Source organism: Salvelinus namaycush, chromosome 3 (assembly GCF_016432855.1).
Source record: "Salvelinus namaycush isolate Seneca chromosome 3, SaNama_1.0, whole genome shotgun sequence".
In the NCBI taxonomy this organism is placed as follows: domain Eukaryota; kingdom Metazoa; phylum Chordata; class Actinopteri; order Salmoniformes; family Salmonidae; genus Salvelinus; species Salvelinus namaycush.
In genome coordinates this window covers 7465170-7483921 of record NC_052309.1, presented here as the reverse complement: position 1 = coordinate 7483921, position 18752 = coordinate 7465170, and the positions used below count along the sequence as shown (strand labels likewise).

The 18752-nt window shown below is 46.8% G+C and overlaps 1 protein-coding gene across 9 annotated transcripts in view; it reads left to right on the top strand.

Annotated features, from left to right (window-relative positions):
* LOC120044890 (guanine nucleotide exchange factor subunit RIC1-like) overlaps nucleotides 1-18752 on the top strand; it is a 98900-nt gene that overhangs the window by 30583 nt on the left and 49565 nt on the right. For all 9 annotated transcript variants that reach the window (XR_005476585.1, XR_005476591.1, XR_005476586.1 and 6 more), the window contains exons 3-8: nucleotides 12011-12090; nucleotides 13765-13872; nucleotides 16212-16354; nucleotides 17367-17503; nucleotides 17821-17912; nucleotides 18491-18579. Coding sequence is in view for 1 of the 9 variants with exons in the window: in XM_038989612.1 (XP_038845540.1) it covers nucleotides 12011-12090; nucleotides 13765-13872; nucleotides 16212-16354; nucleotides 17367-17503; nucleotides 17821-17912; nucleotides 18491-18579 (649 nt within the window). In the remaining 8 variants the exon portion in view is untranslated. The remainder of the gene's footprint in view (nucleotides 1-12010; nucleotides 12091-13764; nucleotides 13873-16211; nucleotides 16355-17366; nucleotides 17504-17820; nucleotides 17913-18490; nucleotides 18580-18752) is intronic.

The window sequence follows — 18752 nt, the reverse complement described above, 5'->3', positions numbered from 1 at the left end:
TTACTTTCTGGATTTAAATGGAGTTGAGCCCCACTCTGGTGTGTGGACAGAAGCAGTAGCACACTCTGATCTCTTCACATCTCTCCAACAGCAAAGTAGGTCTGTTTGTTCCAGTGCTTGGGTGCAGTTAAGATGTAGGCCTAGGCTGTTGTAGTCCTATATGCCCATACCATTGTCAATGTGCGTACATTTTTCTAGAGCACGCCTAGCCTGTGTTTTCACCAAAGTAAATGACTCTGTCTTCCAGACTTGCCTCAGCATGAGAGGAGTGCGGTAGCCTAACCATTTATTTGGTTTTCACTTCTTGTTTCCAATAGCAACACCTAGTGTTCCTTTTGATGTTCCTTCCCTCATTTTTTTTTGTCCGAACGCATATGTCATTTTCCTGAAGGTGTCTGTATTTAATATTCAAAGAAAAGAAAGGCTGGTTTCTGTAGGTATCTGGCTGCTGTGAGAGAGAGAAGTACTAGAGACGAGAAGGTGGCCATCCCTCTGTTTAAACACTGGCGCACACACACCCTTATCTACCCAGGCGGAGGAGAGAACAACAACTTGATGCTCCTCTACCCACCTCAGAGGAAATACAGCCGTTTAGCTACAGTCACATTTCAAACGGATTCCTTTGCTAACTTTACCCCCCTAGATCATTTCCATTGTGAAGCGGAAATGGATCGTTACAGTTAGGTCTGAATGAGTTGAGGTGCGTTGGCGTGCAGAAATAGTCATAAAAGTTCTATCTTTTAACAAAGCCAAAGACCAAAACATGTTATGTGTTGACTATTGGCATATAGCTGGCAAAAGAAGGTGATGGGGGTGGATTTGGTGTGTGAGATATGTCTACAGTATGCTCTTGGCTTCATCGCTCGATGTGATGTGAGACAGGTTATTTGCCATGTGACATGTAAATACATTGGAAATCTTACTCAACCTGAGCGCTCATTGTAAAAACACAAACATGTGAAAATGGCACAGAAGAAATGTACAGTTGAAGTCGGAAGTTTACATAAACTTAGGTTGGAGTCATTAACTTGTTTTTCAACCACTCCACACAGTTCTTGTTAACAAACTAGAGTTTTGGCAAGTCGGTTAGCACATCTACTTTGTGCATGACACAAGTAATTTTTCCAACAATTGTTTACAGACAGATTATTTCACTTATAATTCACTGTTTCACAATTCCAGTGGGTCAGAAGTTTACATACATTAAGTTGACTGTGCCTTTAAACAGCTTGGAAAATTCCAGAAAATTACGTCATGGCTTTAGATAGGCTAATTGCCATCATTTGAGTCAATTGGAGTTGTATCTGTGGATGTATTTCAAGGACTACTTTCAAACTCAGTGCCTCTTTGCTTGACATCTTGGGAAAATCAAAAGAAATCAGCCAAGACCTCAGGGGGAAAAAAATTGTAGACCTCCAGAAGGCTGGTTCATCCTTGGGACAAATTTCCAAACGCCTGAAGGTACCACGTTCATCTGTACAAACAATAGTATGCAAGTATATACACCATGGGACCACGCAGCCGTCATACCGCTCAGGAAGGAGATGCGTTCTGTCTCCTAGAGATGAACGTACATTGGTGCGAAAAGTGCAAATCAATCCCAGAACAGCAGCAAAGGACCTTGTGAAGATGCTGGAGGAAACGGGTACAGAAGTATCTATATCCACAGTAAAACGAGTCTTATATCGACATAACCTCCAAGGCCGCTCAGCAAGGAAGATGCCACTGCTCCAAAACCGCCATACAAAAGCCAGACTACGGTTTGCCACTGCACATGGGGACAAAAATCATACTTTTTGGAGAAATGTCCTCTGGTCTGAGGAAACAAAAATAGAACTGTTTGGCCATAATGACCATCGTTATGTTTGGAGGAAAAAGGAGGAGGCTTGCAAGCTGAAGAACACCATCCCAACCGTGAAGCACGGGGATGGCAGCATTATGTTGTGGGGGTGCTTTGCTGCAGGAGGGACTGGTGCACTTCACAAAATAGATGGCATAATGAGGAGGGGAAATGATGTGGATATATTGAAGCAACATCTCAAGACATCAGTCAGGAAGTTAAAGCTTGGTCGCAAATGGGTCTTCCAAATGGACAATGACCCCAAGCATGCTTCCAAAGTTGTGGCAAAATAGCTTAAGGACAACAAAGTCAAGGTATTGGAGTGGCCATCACAAAGCCTTGACCTCAATCTTATAGAACATTTGTGGGCAGAACTGAAAAAGCGTGTGTGAGCAAGGAGGCCTACAAACCTGAATCAGTTACACCAGCTCTGTCAGGAGGGATGGGCCATAATTCACCCAACTTATTGTGGGAAGCTTGTGGAAGGTTTCCCAAAACGTTTGACCCAAGTTAAACAATTTAAAGGCAATGCTACCAAATACTAATTGAGTGTATGTACACTTATTGCTGAAAGCAATAAAAGCTTAAATAAAGAATTCTCTCTACTATTATTCTAAGACATTTCAGTCTTTCAATAAAGTGGTAATCCTAACTGACCTAAGACAGGGAATTTTTACTATGATTAATTGTCAGGAATTGTGAAAAAACTGAGTTTAAATGTATTTGGCTAAGGTGTATGTACACTTCTGACTTCAACTGTGCATGCATACATACAAAAAACAATCAGCAATTACAAAATAAACCAGACATGCATAAGGTCATACGAGCGCAGTTTAAAACTAGTCTGCAATTTGAACGCTTATATAACATTTAATTTAAAAGTCAAAAAATGTATGTATGCTAGGAATTTTAGACTGCACCTTTTTTTAAACCACAGCATCTAGGCCTCAGCTAAGTCACAACAACAGGAAGGGAAGATGTTACATGGCCTCTGAGTTTTGCGGTCTGAACAATGTAGGCCTGTTCTATGCATGTTGTCATCTTGATAAAAGATCAAAACAGTAAGGCCTTATGCCATAACCAGATCTAATCTTTGAGGTAGGCTAGTTAATAAAAATTAAAAACACTTCCTGCCAAAATACCATTGTCCTTGTTTGATTATTATCTATGTCTAGCATGCATTTCCTTGGTTGTTGTTTAGAGGCTAGCTACTATTATTAAAGATGTGAAGGGAGACCTTAGAGGTCAAACATTAGGTCCACCATGGGTTCGGCTGTCCATCTTTTTGTATCTGTGTATTTGAAACGTCACTAGCTAGTATCCCTGTTTTAACTTTTCTCCAGCTCTTTGGTGTGAGTTTATTACGAGAGCTCCTTTTTGGCTCCCAAACCATTTAAGACTGACTTCTGAATGAAATGAACAGAGCAAAAGTTTAAAACCAGGAATTATTACTGTATTCTGAATGAAGTGAACAGAGCAAAAGTTTAAAACCAGGAATCATTACTGTATTCTGAATGAAATGAACAGAGCAAAAGTTTAAAACCAGGAATTATTACTGTATTCTGAATGAAATGAACAGAGCAAAAGTTTAAAACCAGGAATCATTACTGTATTCTGAATGAAATGAACAGAGCAAAAGTTTAAAACCAGGAATTATTACTGTATTCTGAATGAAGTGAACAGAGCAAAAGTTTAAAACCAGGAATTATTACTGTATTCTGAATGAAATGAACAGAGCAAAAGTTTAAAACCAGGAATTATTACTGTATTCTGAATGAAGTGAACAGAGCAAAAGTTTAAAACCAGGAATTATTACTGTATTCTGAATGAAGTGAGTAAATGCAACAGGCAAACATGTATGTAAAAAAATATATATATTTTCTACGCCAAGTTTCTTTGTGTCTAGTTAGTTTCAATTTGGGCAGTCAGTTCAGTTTCTCTTCCATATCTCAGCTCTGCTGCAGTAGTGCTGTTTGACTCAGATATGCCCGGAATTCACAGTATTTTCACTCTAAGGAAATGGTTATATTATAATAACTAGGCTGAGACCGAGGAGCCTGCTGTGACAATCCAAACTATGTATAGGTCCCCTCTGAATGTGATGAAATGTTTTTCTTTGTAATAGCTAGTTGAGCCTACTCTGTTTGTGGAGTAATTAGCTGACAAGAGGCACAGTTAGTTTGTGTGTAGGCCTATAGTGCAAGTTGAAGTGTACTGCTGCTGCTACTATTCTCTTTTCAATAGTTTTAATAGAATTTCCCCCTTCCACCCCATCTCTTAGATGCATAATAGGCTACGTTTCCTCTTCCTGTTTGATACATTTTGAGTTCTAAAAATGAACCATTCGGGGCTAATGCACTCCCCCCTACTAGCGCTGACTGAGATATGTAGTCATCACACCTAGCTAGCTTAGGATTTTTTTTATACAATTTAACCTTTATTTAACTAGGCAAGTCAGTTAAGAACAAATTCTTATTTACAACGACTGCTTACACCGGCCAAACCCGGACGACGCTGGGCCAATTGTGCACGGCCTACGGGACTTCCAATCACTGCCGGTTGTGAGACAGCCAGAATGTACTAACTGTAAGTCGCTGTGGATACGAGTGTCTGCTGAAGGACTGAAATGGAAATGTGTCCACATAATCGAAAGGCTGTAATAAAAAATAATGTCCTTGAGTACGGTATGTAACTGGATAGTGACGACTACTCTTTTCAACAGAGTTTAATAATTGTTCCCCTTCCATCTCCTCGCCTGTAGACATAGGACTAATACATAGTCACTCAGAGTAAAAAAACAAACATTCAGAACTCTGTTCTAGAGGTGTCAACATTATGAAAAGGCTGTGATAAAGAATGAGCCTGTAGAATAGCCTAGATAAAGAATGAGCCTGTAGAATAGCCTAGATAAAGAATGAGCCTGTAGAATAGCCTAGATAAGGAATGAGCCTGTAGAATAGCCTAGATAAGGAATGAGCCTGTAGAATAGCCTAGATAAGGAATGAGCCTGTAGAATAGCCTAGATAAGGAATGAGCCTGTAGAATAGCCTAGATAAGGAATGAGCCTGTAGAATAGCCTAGATAAGGAATGAGCCTGTAGAATAGCCTAGATAAGGAATGAGCCTGTAGAATAGCCTAGATAAGGAATGAGCCTGTAGAATAGCCTAGATAAGGAATGAGCCTGTAGAATAGCCTAGATAAGGAATGAGCCTGTAGAATAGCCTAGATAAGGAATGAGCCTGTAGAATAGCCTAGATAAGGAATGAGCCTGTAGAATAGCCTAGATAAGGAATGAGCCTGTAGAATAGCCTAGATAAGGAAGGGGCCTATAGAATAGCCTAGATAAAGAATGAGCCTGTAGAATAGCCTAGATAAGGAAGGGGCCTGTAGAATAGCCTAGATAAAGAATGAGCCTGTAGAATAGCCTAGATAAGGAAGGGGCCTGTAGAATAGCCTAGATAAGGAATGAGCCTGTAGAATAGCCTAGATAAGGAAGGGGCCTGTAGAATAGCCTAGATAAGGAAGGGGCCTGTAGAATAGCCTAGATAAAGAATGAGCCTGTAGAATAGCCTAGATAAGGAATGAGCCTGTAGAATAGCCTAGATAAGGAAGGGGCCTGTAGAATAGCCTAGATAAGGAAGGGGCCTGTAGAATAGCCTAGATAAAGAATGGGCCTGTAGAATAGCCTAGATAAGGAAGGGGCCTGTAGAATAGCCTAGATAAGGAAGGGGCCTGTAGAATAGCCTAGATAAGGAAGGGGCCTGTAGAATAGCCTAGATAAGGAAGGGACCTGTAGAATAGCCTAGATAAGGAAGGGGCCTGTAGAATAGCCTAGATAAGGAATGAGCCTGTAGAATAGCCTAGATAAGGAATGAGCCTGTAGAATAGCCTAGATAAGGAAGGGGCCTGTAGAATAGCCTAGATAAGGAAGGGGCCTGTAGAATAGCCTAGATAAGGAAGGGGCCTGTAGAATAGCCTAGATAAGGAAGGGGCCTGTAGAATAGCCTAGATAAGGAAGGGGCCTGTAGAATAGCCTAGATAAGGAATGAGCCTGTAGAATAGCCTAGATAAAGAATGAGCCTGTAGAATAGCCTAGATAAGGAAGGGGCCTGTAGAATAGCCCAGATAAGGAAGGGGCCTGTAGAATAGCCTACAGTTAACCGAAGAGAGAGTCAGACTGTCGGGCACTTTGTCTGCTGTCCCGTCACCCAGGCAACCGCATCCATCCTAGCTCTTATCATAAATGTCTCATGGGTGTGGCCCGGTAATCTTTCTGGAATCCTAGCTGTCTAGATTTAATTTAACCACTGCTATAGAGCAGCTATATCCAACACTGTCCCTCTGTCCTCCCTGCTCTGCTCTGGTCTCATCTGATTTGTTCATGTAGCTACAAGTGCCAACGGTGATCTGTCTGTGGGGTGAACAACAAGTGGAGTCAGACACATCAACTTAGCACGGAGATGTTTGGTTTTGCACTTCTTGACTTTTCACACCCTCAATCCCATCATTTTAATCTGCAAAGCCATTCCTCCATAATCGTAATGTCCCAGCCATGTTTTAGTGTGTGTATTTGGACTGCTTGTCATCATGCAGCAGGTACCTATAGAGTGACATTCTGCCACTAGCATAACACCATTTAACACTACAGAGCAGAGACGGCTCAGTATGGGTCAGGTTGGCACGACAGTGTGAAAATCGTCTCCCAATAGGAGGACTGACTTCTCCCATCCAGACCTCTCTCTGCCAGATGTCACTTACTGAGGCAGCATGTGTTCTTCCCTCATCGGGACCGAGTCAGAGGGTGAACTCTGAGGAACTTCAGACACTATGCACTTCCAAAAATATGTCCCCTCTCTCTAGTTCTCGCTTGCCTTTTGACACAACTCTGCCCTGCCAGCAATGGTCACAGCAGACTCTATTTTCAATCTCTCTCATTGCTTGGCTTGGCTTGGTTTCCGCCACATACTGACTATTGTTCAAAGCTGCATGGCCTCTGGGTTTTCTGTTGACTGTTCTTTTTCCTTTGACACTTATTCTTCAAATATTTGTCTTGGTTTTCTTTCATCCAGGCTTTGCCTCTTGTTTTTGTCACCAAATCACTAAATCCAACCAGGTTTTGACTGAAATGTCATGTTTAGCAAACTTCCTGAGTTTTACTCTCCCAATGTCTCCATGGAGATAGCTATGTAATTGTAAAGGTTTTGAGTTAGACTCCTGTCACTCTTTGGGTTATACTTTCTTGGATATCCCCTAGCCTGGTCCCAGGTCTGTGCTGTCTTGCCAACTGTCTCTCCAAGCACCATTTGGCATAGAAGTTGGCAAAACAGCACATGCATCTGGGACCAAGCTAGATTTTTATTTATCCTTTATTTAACTAGGCAAGTCAGTTAAGAACAAATTCTTATTTACAATGACGGCCTACCCCGGCCAAACCCGGACGACGCTCCGCCAATTTTCCCCCCCATATCAATTTACACACAGTACCTCATAATGACAAAGCAAAGTATTTCTCTGTACTTTGCTTGGTTGATCTTTCCCTCGATCCTGACTAGTCTCCCTGACGCTGAAAAACATCCCCACAGCATGATGCTGCCACCACCATGCTTCACCGTAGGGATGGTGCCAGGTTTCTTTCAGATGTGACGCTTGGCATTCAGGCCAAAGAGTTAAAAATCTTGGTTTCATCAGACCAGATAATCTTGTTTTTCATGGTCAGAGTCCTTTAGGTGCCTTTTGGCAAACTCCAAGCAGGCTGTCATGTGCATTTTACTGAGGAGTGGTTTTCGTCTGGCCACTCTACCATAAAGGCCTGATTGGTGGAGTGCTGCAGAGATGGTTGTCCTTCTGGAAGGTTCTCCACATAGGAACTCTGGAGCTCTGTCAGAGAGAGTGACCATTGGATTCTTGGTCACCTCCCTGAACAAGGCCCTTCTCCCCTGATTGCTCGGTTTTGCCAAGCGGGCAGCTCTAGGAAGCGTCTTGGTGGTTCCAAACTCCCATTTAAGATTGATGGAGGCTACTGTGTTCTTGGGGAGCTTCAATGCTGCAGAAATGTTTTGGTGTCCTTCCTCAGATCTGTTCCTCGACACAATCATGTCTCGGAGCTCTAAGGACAATTCCTTCCACCTCATGGCTTGATATTTGCTCTGACGTGCACTGTTAACTGTGGGACCTTATATAGACAGGTGTGTGCCTTTCCAAATCATGTCCAATCAATTGAATTTACCACAGGAGGACTCCAGTCCAGTTGTAGAAACAGCTCAAGGATGATCAATGGATACAGGATGCACCTGAGCTCAATTTCGAGTCTGTTTTGTATCCCCTAAACCTGTTTTTGCTCTGTCATTATGGGGTATTGTGTGTAGATTGGGGGGGGGTTATTTAATCATTTTTAGAATAAGGCTGTAACGTAACAAAATGTGGAAAAAGGGAAGGGGTTGAATACTTTCTGAATGCACTGTGTGTACCCTGCATGCAGGACATCGGCTCATTGATTCAGATCATGAATAGCTGGGACTTTTTTCAGTCAATAACAGCAGTTCCAGAAGTTGACATATTGAAGGACCACCTTACTGTCTCTGATATGAGAGCTGAATAGAAATGTTGTTTATGTTTTTAAGAGTAGTCTGCTACTCCAACCTAAATGACTTTAGCAGAACCCAGGCTGTCCCAAATGGCACCTTATGCCCCCTACGTAGTGCACTACTTTTGACAAGCTCAATGTACTTTATAGGGAATAGGGTGCCATTTGGGGGAGACACACTTAGTTTGGCTTTGCAGACCTTTTCCCTGGCAGTGGGATTTTATGGTCTTCATTACTTGTGGCTCTATCCTGAATTCCGGCCTGTTGAATTAGTCCAATTTCTCTCTCCATTGTATTTTATCAGTCCCATGGTGCTGCCTTGGTTACCACACTGTAGAAATGTCAGGGGTTACTTGAGGTTACTTTGGTCAGTTTGTGGACTGGCTGCACTCTGTGGCTGCACTCTGTGGCTGCATCTGTGGCTGCATCTCTGTGGCTGCACTCTGTGGCTGCATCTCATCTCTGTGGCTGCATCTCATCTCTGTGGCTGCATCTCATCTCTGTGGCTGCATCTCTGTGGCTGCATCTCTGTGGCTGCATCTCTGTGGCTGCATCTCTGTGGCTGCATCTCTGTGGCTGCATCTCTGTGGCTGCATCTCTGTGGCTGCATCTCTGTGGCTGCATCTCTGTGGCTGCACTCTGTGGCTGCACTCTGTGGCTGCACTCTGTGGCTGCACTCTGTGGCTGCACTCTGTGGCTGCTCTCTGTGGCTGCATCTCTGTGGCTGCATCTCTGTGGCTGCATCTCTGTGGCTGCATCTCTGTGGCTGCATCTCTGTGGCTGCATCTCTGTGGCTGCATCTCATCTCTGTGGCTGCATCTCTGTGGCTGCATCTCTGTGGCTGCATCTCATCTCTGTGGCTGCATCTCTGTGGCTGCATCTCATCTCTGTGGCTGCATCTCAAATAGCATCCTATTCTCTACCCAGTACACTACTTTTGACCAAAGCCCAGTGCCTTCAGAAATAATTCACACCCCTTGACCTTTTCCACTTTTTGTTCATTGTTTTGGTCAGTGATCTACACAATTCTAATGTAAAAGTGGAAGAAAGTGTTTCATTTGAATTTATCTAGATTTTATTTTGTTCCAAGCATTCAACCCGTCCCCTGAGTTAATACATGTTAGAATCACCTTTGGCAGCGATTTACAGCTGAGAGTCTTTCTGGGGAAGTCTTAAGAGCTTTCCACTTCTGGATTGTGCAACATTTGGCAATTTATTCTTTAAAAAGTTCTTAAAGCTCTGTAAAATTGATTATTCAATGTATTATTTTCTTCTATTTACCTATCTACCAATAGGGGTCCTTTGTGAGGCATTGGAAAACCTCCCTGGTCTTGTTTGAATCAGTGTTTGAAATTCACTGCTCGACTGGGGGACCTTACACATACAATTATCTGTGCGGTACACCCATGAGGTAGTCATTCGAATATCATTCTAAACACTATTATTGCACACATAGTCAGTCAATGAAAATTATTTATAAAGCCCTACTTACATCAGCTGATATCTCAAAGTGTTGTACAGAAACCCAGCCTAAAACCCGAAACAGCAAGCAATGGAGGTGTAGAAGCACAGTGGCTAGGAAAAACTCCCTAGAAAGGCCAGAACCTAGGAAGAAACCTAGAGAGGAACCAGGCTATGAGGGGTGGCCAGTCCTCTTCTGGCTGTGCCGGGTGGAGGTTATAACAGTACATGGCCAAGATGTTCAAATGTTCATAGATGACCAGCAGGGTCAAATAATAATAAGCACAGTGGTTGTTGAGGGTGCAACAGGTCAGGGACTGGGGACAGCAAGGAGTCATCAGGCCAGGTAGTCCTGAGGCATGAACCTAGGGCTCAGGTCCTCCGAGAGAGAAAGAGCGAATCATTGAGAGCATACTTAAATTCACACAGGACACCGGATAAGACAGGAGAAATACTCCAGATATAACAGACTGACCCTAGCCCCCGACACATAAACTACTGCAGCATAAATACTGGAGGCTGAGACAGGAAGGTTGGTAGACACTGTGGCCCCGTCCGACGATACCCCCGGACAGGGCCAAACAGGCAGGATATAACCCCACCCACTTTGCCAAAGCACAGCCCCCACACCACTAGAGGTATATCTTCAACCTCCAACTTACCATCCTGAGACAAGGCCGAGTATAGCCCACAAAGATCTCCGCCATGACACAACCCAAGGGGGGCGCCAACCCGGACAGGAAGATCACGTCAGTGACTCAACCCACTCAAGTGACGCACCCCTCCTAGGGACGGCATGTGACTCAGCCCCTGTAATAGGGTTAGAGGCAGAGAATCCCAAGTCCATGTAACTTATTATGTGACTTGTTAAGCACATTTTTACAGCTGAGCTTGTTACAACAAAGGGGTTGAGTACTTATTGACTCAAGACATTTCAGATTTTAATTTGTAATTTGTAAAAATGTTTTAACTTAATTCCACTTTGACATTATGGGGTATTGTGTGTGTGGGTGGGTGGATGAGAGGTTTGCTGATGTCAACGTTGTGAACAGAGTGCCCCATGGTGGCGGTGGAGGTATGGTCAGGCATAAGCTGACAATGAACACGATTGCATTTTATCAATGGCAACTTGAATGCTAAGGGATACCGTGACGAGATCCTGAGTCCCGTTGTCGTGCCATTAATTCGCCCCAATCACCTCATGTTTCAGCATGATAATGCACGGCCCCATGTCGCAAGGATCTGGACACAATTCCTGGAAGCTGAAAAAGTCCCAGGTCTGCATACTCCAGACATGTCACCCATTGAGCATATTTGGGAGGCTCTGGATCGACGTGTACGACAGCGTGTTCCAGTTCCCACCAATATCCAGCAACTTCACACAGCCATTGAAGAGGAGTGGGACAACATTCCAACAGGCCACAATCAACAGCCTGATCAACTCTATGTGAAGGAGATGTGTTGTGCTGCATGAGGCAAATGGTCACACCAGACACTGACTGGTTTTCTGATCCATGCCTCTACTTTGTTTGTAAAGGTATCTGTGACCAACATATACATATCTGTTTTCCCAGTCATCTGAAATCCATAGATTAGGGCCTAATGAATGTTTTTCCTTATGAACTGTAACTCTCAGTAAAATCTTTTAAATTGTTACATTTTCTGTTTTATATTTTTGGTTCAGTCCAAAATTGCGTTTTAATTCTGTTATGGAAATACATGTATTACCTATTACCAAGTCATTTATGGTCTCTCTGCCTTTAGTTTTCTATGTGGACCAATTTGTCTGTGAATTCTGAAAAGCTATCCAAGGATTGTTCCATAGTGCAGAAGGACCCTCTCCTAACTGATGACAATGACATGTCTGAACGTTAGTGGCTGAGGAAGGAGATGGGGGTTCTCTGTGTAGAGCATGCTGGATGTAGGAACACCAACCACAGTCTCTCTTTGATAGATCAGAGTACCTCAAGCATGACCAAGGCCACAACATACTCATGAATGTTTCTCGCTCGCTCTCTCTGTTGCTCTCGCTCTGTTTCTCACTCTTTCACTCTCTGTTTATCTCTCCCGCTCTCTCTCTGTGTCTCTGTGTCTCTCTCTCTCTGTCTCTCTCTCTTTCTCTGCAGGCTGCCAATGGTTACATCCTCCTGTTTGACGTGGTGGGAGGAGGAGAGGACAAGTATCTTTATGAACCCGTCTATTCCAAGTGAGTACATAAATATGTATTTATTGTCCTCTCCACACACTCGCTTTCTTCAGGGTCAAAGGTTGAAGTTCAAAATAGAATCATAATAATAGAAAAAATAAGGTCATCAGGCCAGGAACCTGCTGTGGAAGGCAGGGGACTAAATGTTAAAGGATGAAGTTCTACAATGCTCACGCATAGATGTCAGTTGTTGTACTGCAATGGTCGTTGTATTCATTCAAATCAAATGTATTTATATAGCCCTTCTTACATCAGCTGATATCTCAAAGTGCTGTACAGAAACCCAGCCTAAAACCCCAAACAGCAAGCAATGCAGGTGTAGAAGCACGTATTCATTCACTCACAGCATAGGACAAACCCCACTGTAGCTCCTGTCTACATGCTAGTATAATTAGTGTACCAGTCAGGAGGCCTGAGGGATAGGTTGTACTGTAGTTTAGGACATCATTGCATGTTGAAGTCCTTGGCAAATGTCTGGACTAATTACATGAACAGTGAATGCTGTGGATGGCTGACTGTACAGCACAGTGTGTTCCTCGCCAATCTTGGACTGGGCCCTCCCACTGTTATAGCAAGGCTGCGTGGGTGAGTGGATGTTTAGGCGCGTGCGTCTACACACAGTGGAAGAGAGGCTTTTCAGCCGGCCAGCTCTCTCTGCTCTCTGACAGAACTCACATCTCCACAGCGAGCCCAGTCAATGAATCACATTTATTTATGAAGCCCATTTCGCATCAACAGCTGCATGCGAGGTGTGTTACCTTAACTGCAGTCATTTTCAGTCACAGAACCAAAGGGCTTCTCTCAGCCTCTGAGTCTCTGGTCTTCTTTTGGTCATAGGCCTTCAGTTAGCCTGTATATGTGGTTCATATCAGACCTAGACCACTATCTCACATGCACATAAACCAATACAGCCATGAAGTACAGTAGAGTATTTATGAAGCCATGAAGTACAGTAGAGTATTTATGAAGTAGCTGAGATTTCAGCCAAACAAGCCATACAGAGGAGGTTTAACTGTGGAGGGAGGTTTAACTGTGGAGGGAGGTTTAACTGTGGAGGGAGGTTTAACTGTGGAGGGAGGTTTAACTGTGGAGGGAGGTTTAACTGTGGCGGGAGGTTTAACTGTGGCGGGAGGTTTAACTGTGGCGGGAGGTTTAACTGTGGCGGGAGGTTTAACTGTAGCTATCTGAGGGCTGATCAGGGTGATACCAGCAGAACAGCCTTTATGGAAGATTCTGAGAGAGAGTTCCAATGAGGACATGCCTGTACACACACAGACCTACCTACTCCCCCTCACAAAACCTCTGTTCCATTCTGTGCTACCACTCACCACATCAAAGCTTTGTCAGGAAATCTGACCAAGCCTGGACTTGATGAGGGAGGAGCCAGATGTACTAAACACAGACCTCACTGTGCCCGCTGGCGTTTGGCCTCACTGTGCCCGCTGGCGTTTGGCCTCACTGTGCCCGCTGGCGTTTGGCCTCACTGTGCCCGCTGGCGTTTGGCCTCGTTCGTGCCTAGATCCTGGAGTGCTATTGTTTGACTAACCCAGCCTTTTCCCCCTGTTGATTTTAGACTTGATAAGGTAGAGTGAATTGGATAAATCAGATCCATGAACCCTATGTACCCTCCTTACCTCTGCCACATACACGTCCTCATTGTGTGTGTGTTTACAGAGGGAGTAGTGGTGTTAAGGTCACCCCAGGTTATAAAGAGGAGCAGTGTGCCCCCGCTCTCAGCCTGGAGATGAAGAGACCCATAGATCTGGAGGCTCCCATCACCAGGTACTAGTCTCTCTTTCTCACACACACACACACACACACACACACACACACACACGCACACACAGACATGCGTGCACACACAGACATGCGTGCACACACAGACATACACATCTACACACAACTCACACTCAAACACCAACTGGACACTGAAGTGTGTGTAGTTTGCAAGTTAACACTGGTGTAGTTGTTGGCCATTATAAATCGAGTTAGTTTTCCCATTGTGGACTGGTGCTTGGTACTTACTTCAGCCACTGTACATTTCTGTGCTAAATAGATTTCCTACTCTTCTTCCCAAACCAATTTGTGTCTTCTGCAAATTATATAACGTGGGTTCGGCTTTGCACATTCCTCGTCTAGTCCCTGTAGACTACAGTAGGACATTAAGATTCTATTCCTCCTCGCTTTGCCTGTGTGTGTGTGTCGGCGTGTGTGTGTGTGTGTGTCGGCGTGTGTGTGTGTGTGTGTCGGCGTGTGTGTGTGTGTGTGTCGGCGTGTGTGTGTGTGTGTGTCGGCGTGTGTGTGTGTGTGTCGGCGTGTGTGTGTGTCGGCGTGTGTGTGTGTGTGTGTCGGCGTGTGTGTGTGTGTGTCGGCGTGTGTGTGTGTGTGTCGGCGTGTGTGTGTGTGTGTGTCGGCGTGTGTGTGTCGGCGTGTGTGTGTGTCGGCGTGTGTGTGTGTCGGCGTGTGTGTCGGCGTGTGTGTGTGTCGGCGTGTGTGTGTGTCGGCGTGTGTGTGTGTCGGCGTGTGTGTGTGTCGGCGTGTGTGTGTGTCGGCGTGTGTGTGTGTCGGCGTGTGTGTGTGTCGGCGTGTGTGTGTGTCGGCGTGTGTGTGTGTGTGTGTGTGTCGGCGTGTGTGTGTGTGTGTCGGCGTGTGTGTGTGTGTGTGTGTGTGTGTGTGTGTGTGTGTGTCGGCGTGTGTGTGTGTGTGTCGGCGTGTGTGTGTGTGTGTCGGCGTGTGTGTGTGTGTGTGTCGGCGTGTGTGTGTGTGTGTCGGCGTGTGTGTGTGTGTGTCGGCGTGTGTGTGTGTGTGTCGGCGTGTGTGTGTGTGTGTCGGCGTGTGTGTCGGCGTGTGTGTCGGCGTGTGTGTGTGTGTGTCGGCGTGTGTGTGTGTGTGTCGGCGTGTGTCGGCGTGTGTCGGCGTGTGTCGGCGTGTGTCGGCGTGTGTGTCGGCGTGTGTGTCGGCGTGTGTGTCGGCGTGTGTCGGCGTGTGTGTGTGTGTGTGTGTGTGTGTCGGCGTGTGTGTGTCGGCGTGTGTGTGTCGGCGTGTGTGTGTGTGTCGGCGTGTGTGTGTGTGTCGGCGTGTGTGTGTGTGTGTCGGCGTGTGTGTGTGTGTCGGCGTGTGTGTGTGTGTGTCGGCGTGTGTGTCGGCGTGTGTGTGTGTGTGTGTCGGCGTGTGTGTGTGTGTGTCGGCGTGTGTGTGTGTGTGTCGGCGTGTGTCGGCGTGTGTCGGCGTGTGTCGGCGTGTGTCGGCGTGTGTCGGCGTGTGTCGGCGTGTGTGTCGGCGTGTGTGTCGGCGTGTGTCGGCGTGTGTGTGTGTGTGTCGGCGTGTGTGTGTCGGCGTGTGTGTGTCGGCGTGTGTGTGTGTGTCGGCGTGTGTGTGTGTGTGTCGGCGTGTGTGTGTGTGTCGGCGTGTGTGTGTGTGTCGGCGTGTGTGTGTGTGTCGGCGTGTGTGTGTGTGTGTCGGCGTGTGTCGGCGTGTGTCGGCGCGTGTGTGTGTGTGTCGGCGCGTGTGTGTGTGTGTCGGCGCGTGTGTGTGTGTGTCGGCGCGTGTGTGTGTCGGCGTGTGTGTGTGTGTCGGCGTGTGTGTGTGTCGGCGTGTGTGTGTGCGTGTGTGTGTGTGTGTCGGCGTCTGTGTGTGTGTCTGTCCTTCCAGTAGCCTGACTTCCAGGCTGCATGTCTGGGGTGAATTGAGGAGAGAAGCTAAGCCCCAGTATTGTCCTGTTGGATTCAAAAGCCTTATTCTCCAGTATTTCTGGCCTATTCTCCTCTGGAGAGATGAAGTGTTGTGTTCTGGCCAGACCACATTCAGATTACTGAGACTGGGCTACAGGGTACTCCTCAGTACTCACACACCATCTGAGTACACTGCACATTCCAGCCTGGTCCCTCTGCAGCTCCCCAGGAGGAACACTCCTCTCTCTCTCTTCATTCTCACTCTTAAAAAATAAAAAATCCTCCTTTTATCCGTTCTTCTTTCATTCAACTTCTTAAACTTTGTCACAAAACTCTATTTTCTACTCATTTATTGTCACCCTCTCCGTCCTAATTTATTGGTCGCTTTGTTTCTTTCGCGCTCTCTCTCCCTCTCTCTCTCTCCTTGTCCTCTTTTCTCTGTCCCCTCAGCATGCAGTCTCTTCAGGAGGATCTGTTGGTGTCTACTGCTGATGGCTACCTCCACATCCTCCACTGGGATGGAGTCAGCAACGGCAGGAAGGCCATCAGTCTCTGTAGCGTCCCTTTCTCCCTGGACCTACAGTCTGCCAGAGGTCAGTCCCAATCACTATACCATCCTTTCCCCACCTCACCTACAGTCTGCCCTTAGCCCTACCAGTCCCTGTAAGCCCCACCATATCCAGCCATGTTTACGTAATGATCTGGACCTACATCCATCTATCCATGTGTTTTAGATACAGCCCCCCACGTTGTGGTTTAGACACACTGCCAGCCCCCCTCGCTGTGGTTTAGACACACTGCCAGCCCCCCTCGCTGTGGTTTAGACACACTGCCAGCCCCCCTCGCTGTGGTTTAGACACACTGCCAGCCCCCCTCGCTGTGGTTTAGACACACTGCCAGCCCCCCTCGCTGTGGTTTAGACACACTGCCAGCCCCCCTCGCTGTGGTTTAGACACACTGCCAGCCCCCCTCGTTGTGGTTTAGACACACTGCCAGCCCCCCTCGCTGTGGTTTAGACACACTGCCAGCCCCCCTCGCTGTGGTTTAGACACACTGCCAGCCCCCCTCGCTGTGGTTTAGACACACTGCCAGCCCCCCTCGCTGTGGTTTAGACACACTGCCAGCCCCCCTCGCTGTGGTTTAGACACACTGCCAGCCCCCCTCGCTGTGGTTTAGACACACTGCCAGCCCCCCTCGCTGTGGTTTAGACACACTGCCAGCCCCCCTCGCTGTGGTTTAGACACACTGCCAGCCCCCCTCGTTGTGGTTTAGACACACTGCCAGCCCCCCTCGCTGTGGTTTAGACACACTGCCAGCCCCCCTCGCTGTGGTTTAGACACACTGCCAGCCCCCCTCGCTATGGTTTAGACACACTGCCAGCCCCCCTCGCTGTGGTTTAGACACACTGCCAGCCCCCCTCGCTGTGGTTTAGACACACTGCCAGCCCCCCTCGCTGTGGTTTAGACACACTGCCAGCCCCCCTCGCTGTGGTTTAGACACACTGCCAGCCCCCCTCGCTGTGGTTTAGACACACTGCCAGCCCCCCTCGCTGTGGTTTGTGTGTTCTGATATAAGTCTGATGGGTTTGTTTATGTGTCTCTGCAGGTGGTCTGTGTCTGGACCTGAAGGGGGTGTACATCAGAGACATGACTTACTGTGTGACTCTGGATGGCTTTGCTGTGGTGCTGGATGATGGCAGGCTGGGGTTCATCACTCCTCTAGCCAACAGGATCACTGCAGACGTAAGAACTGTGGGAGGTGTGTGTGTGCTTTGATGTAGTGCACACACAATGCAGCAGAGTTTTGTGAATCATGTTAAACAATGAAGCATAACGACTGTGTGAGGTGCTGTGTGAGGTGCTGTGTGAGGTGCTGTGTGAGGTGCTGTGTGAGGTGCTGTGTGAGGTGCTGTGTGAGGTGCTGTGTGAGGTGCTGTGTGAGGTGCTGTGTGAGGTGCTGTGTGAGGTGCTGTGTGAGGTGCTGTGTGAGGGGGAGAAAGTGAAAGGCAGAGGTGTGTCAGTGGAAAAGCGGTGATCTGACTGTCCTTGTCTTTCTACAGCAGCTGCAGGGCGTCTGGGCAGCAGATGTAACAGACGGCACGTGTGTGGCTGTCAACAATAAGTACAGACTGGTGACCTTTGGCTGTGCCAGGTACGTGTGTCTGGGATCTGGTCGCTCTATCTTTTGTGTGATTGGTGTGTGCTTGACCAGAGGTCCTCAAGGATTGTACAATCTGCCAGCTTGGCAGGACTGTCGGGACTATTTTTAATCTCTCACACATTGACACCTGACTGACTGTCTGGCTGACTGTCTGGCTGACTGTCTGGCTGACTGTCTGGCTGGCTTGTTGACTGGCTGGCTGAGCAGTGTGACTGGATCTCTTGATTGTGTAATTAGCATTCCACTGATGCAGATAGGAAGGGGTTATAGAGGCCTGTGGTGATACTGTCAGCAGGATGTGCGTGTGGCTACAGAGTATTGCTGAGGTCAGCAGGAGACCGAGAGAACCAGAGTGACAGACGGTAGATGGCCAGAGTGACAGACGGTAGATGGCCAGAGTGACAGACGGTAGATGGCCAGAGTGATTTGAATCTCCAACCTTTCATCTAAATATTTATTGAATCATCACGTTGCCTTATTTCAGCAGTTGTTTGTCAGTCAGGAAATGTAGGCTAATTGTATTGAATGATGTATTGAATCTACTGACCGTGTTTCTGTCTGTGTTTCAGTGGCTCAGTGTTGGTGTACAGTATCGACACCACTACAGGGTCCATGCAGCTCTCCCACAAGCTGGAGCTCACTCCTAAACACTACCCTGGTACGTACAACCCCCTAAACGCACTACCCCGGTACGTACAGCCCCCTAAACGCACTACCCCGGTACGTACAGCCCCCTAAACGCACTACCCCGGTACGTACAGCCCCCTAAACGCGCTACCCCGGTACGTACAGCCCCCTAAACGCGCTACCCCGGTACGTACAGCCCCCTAA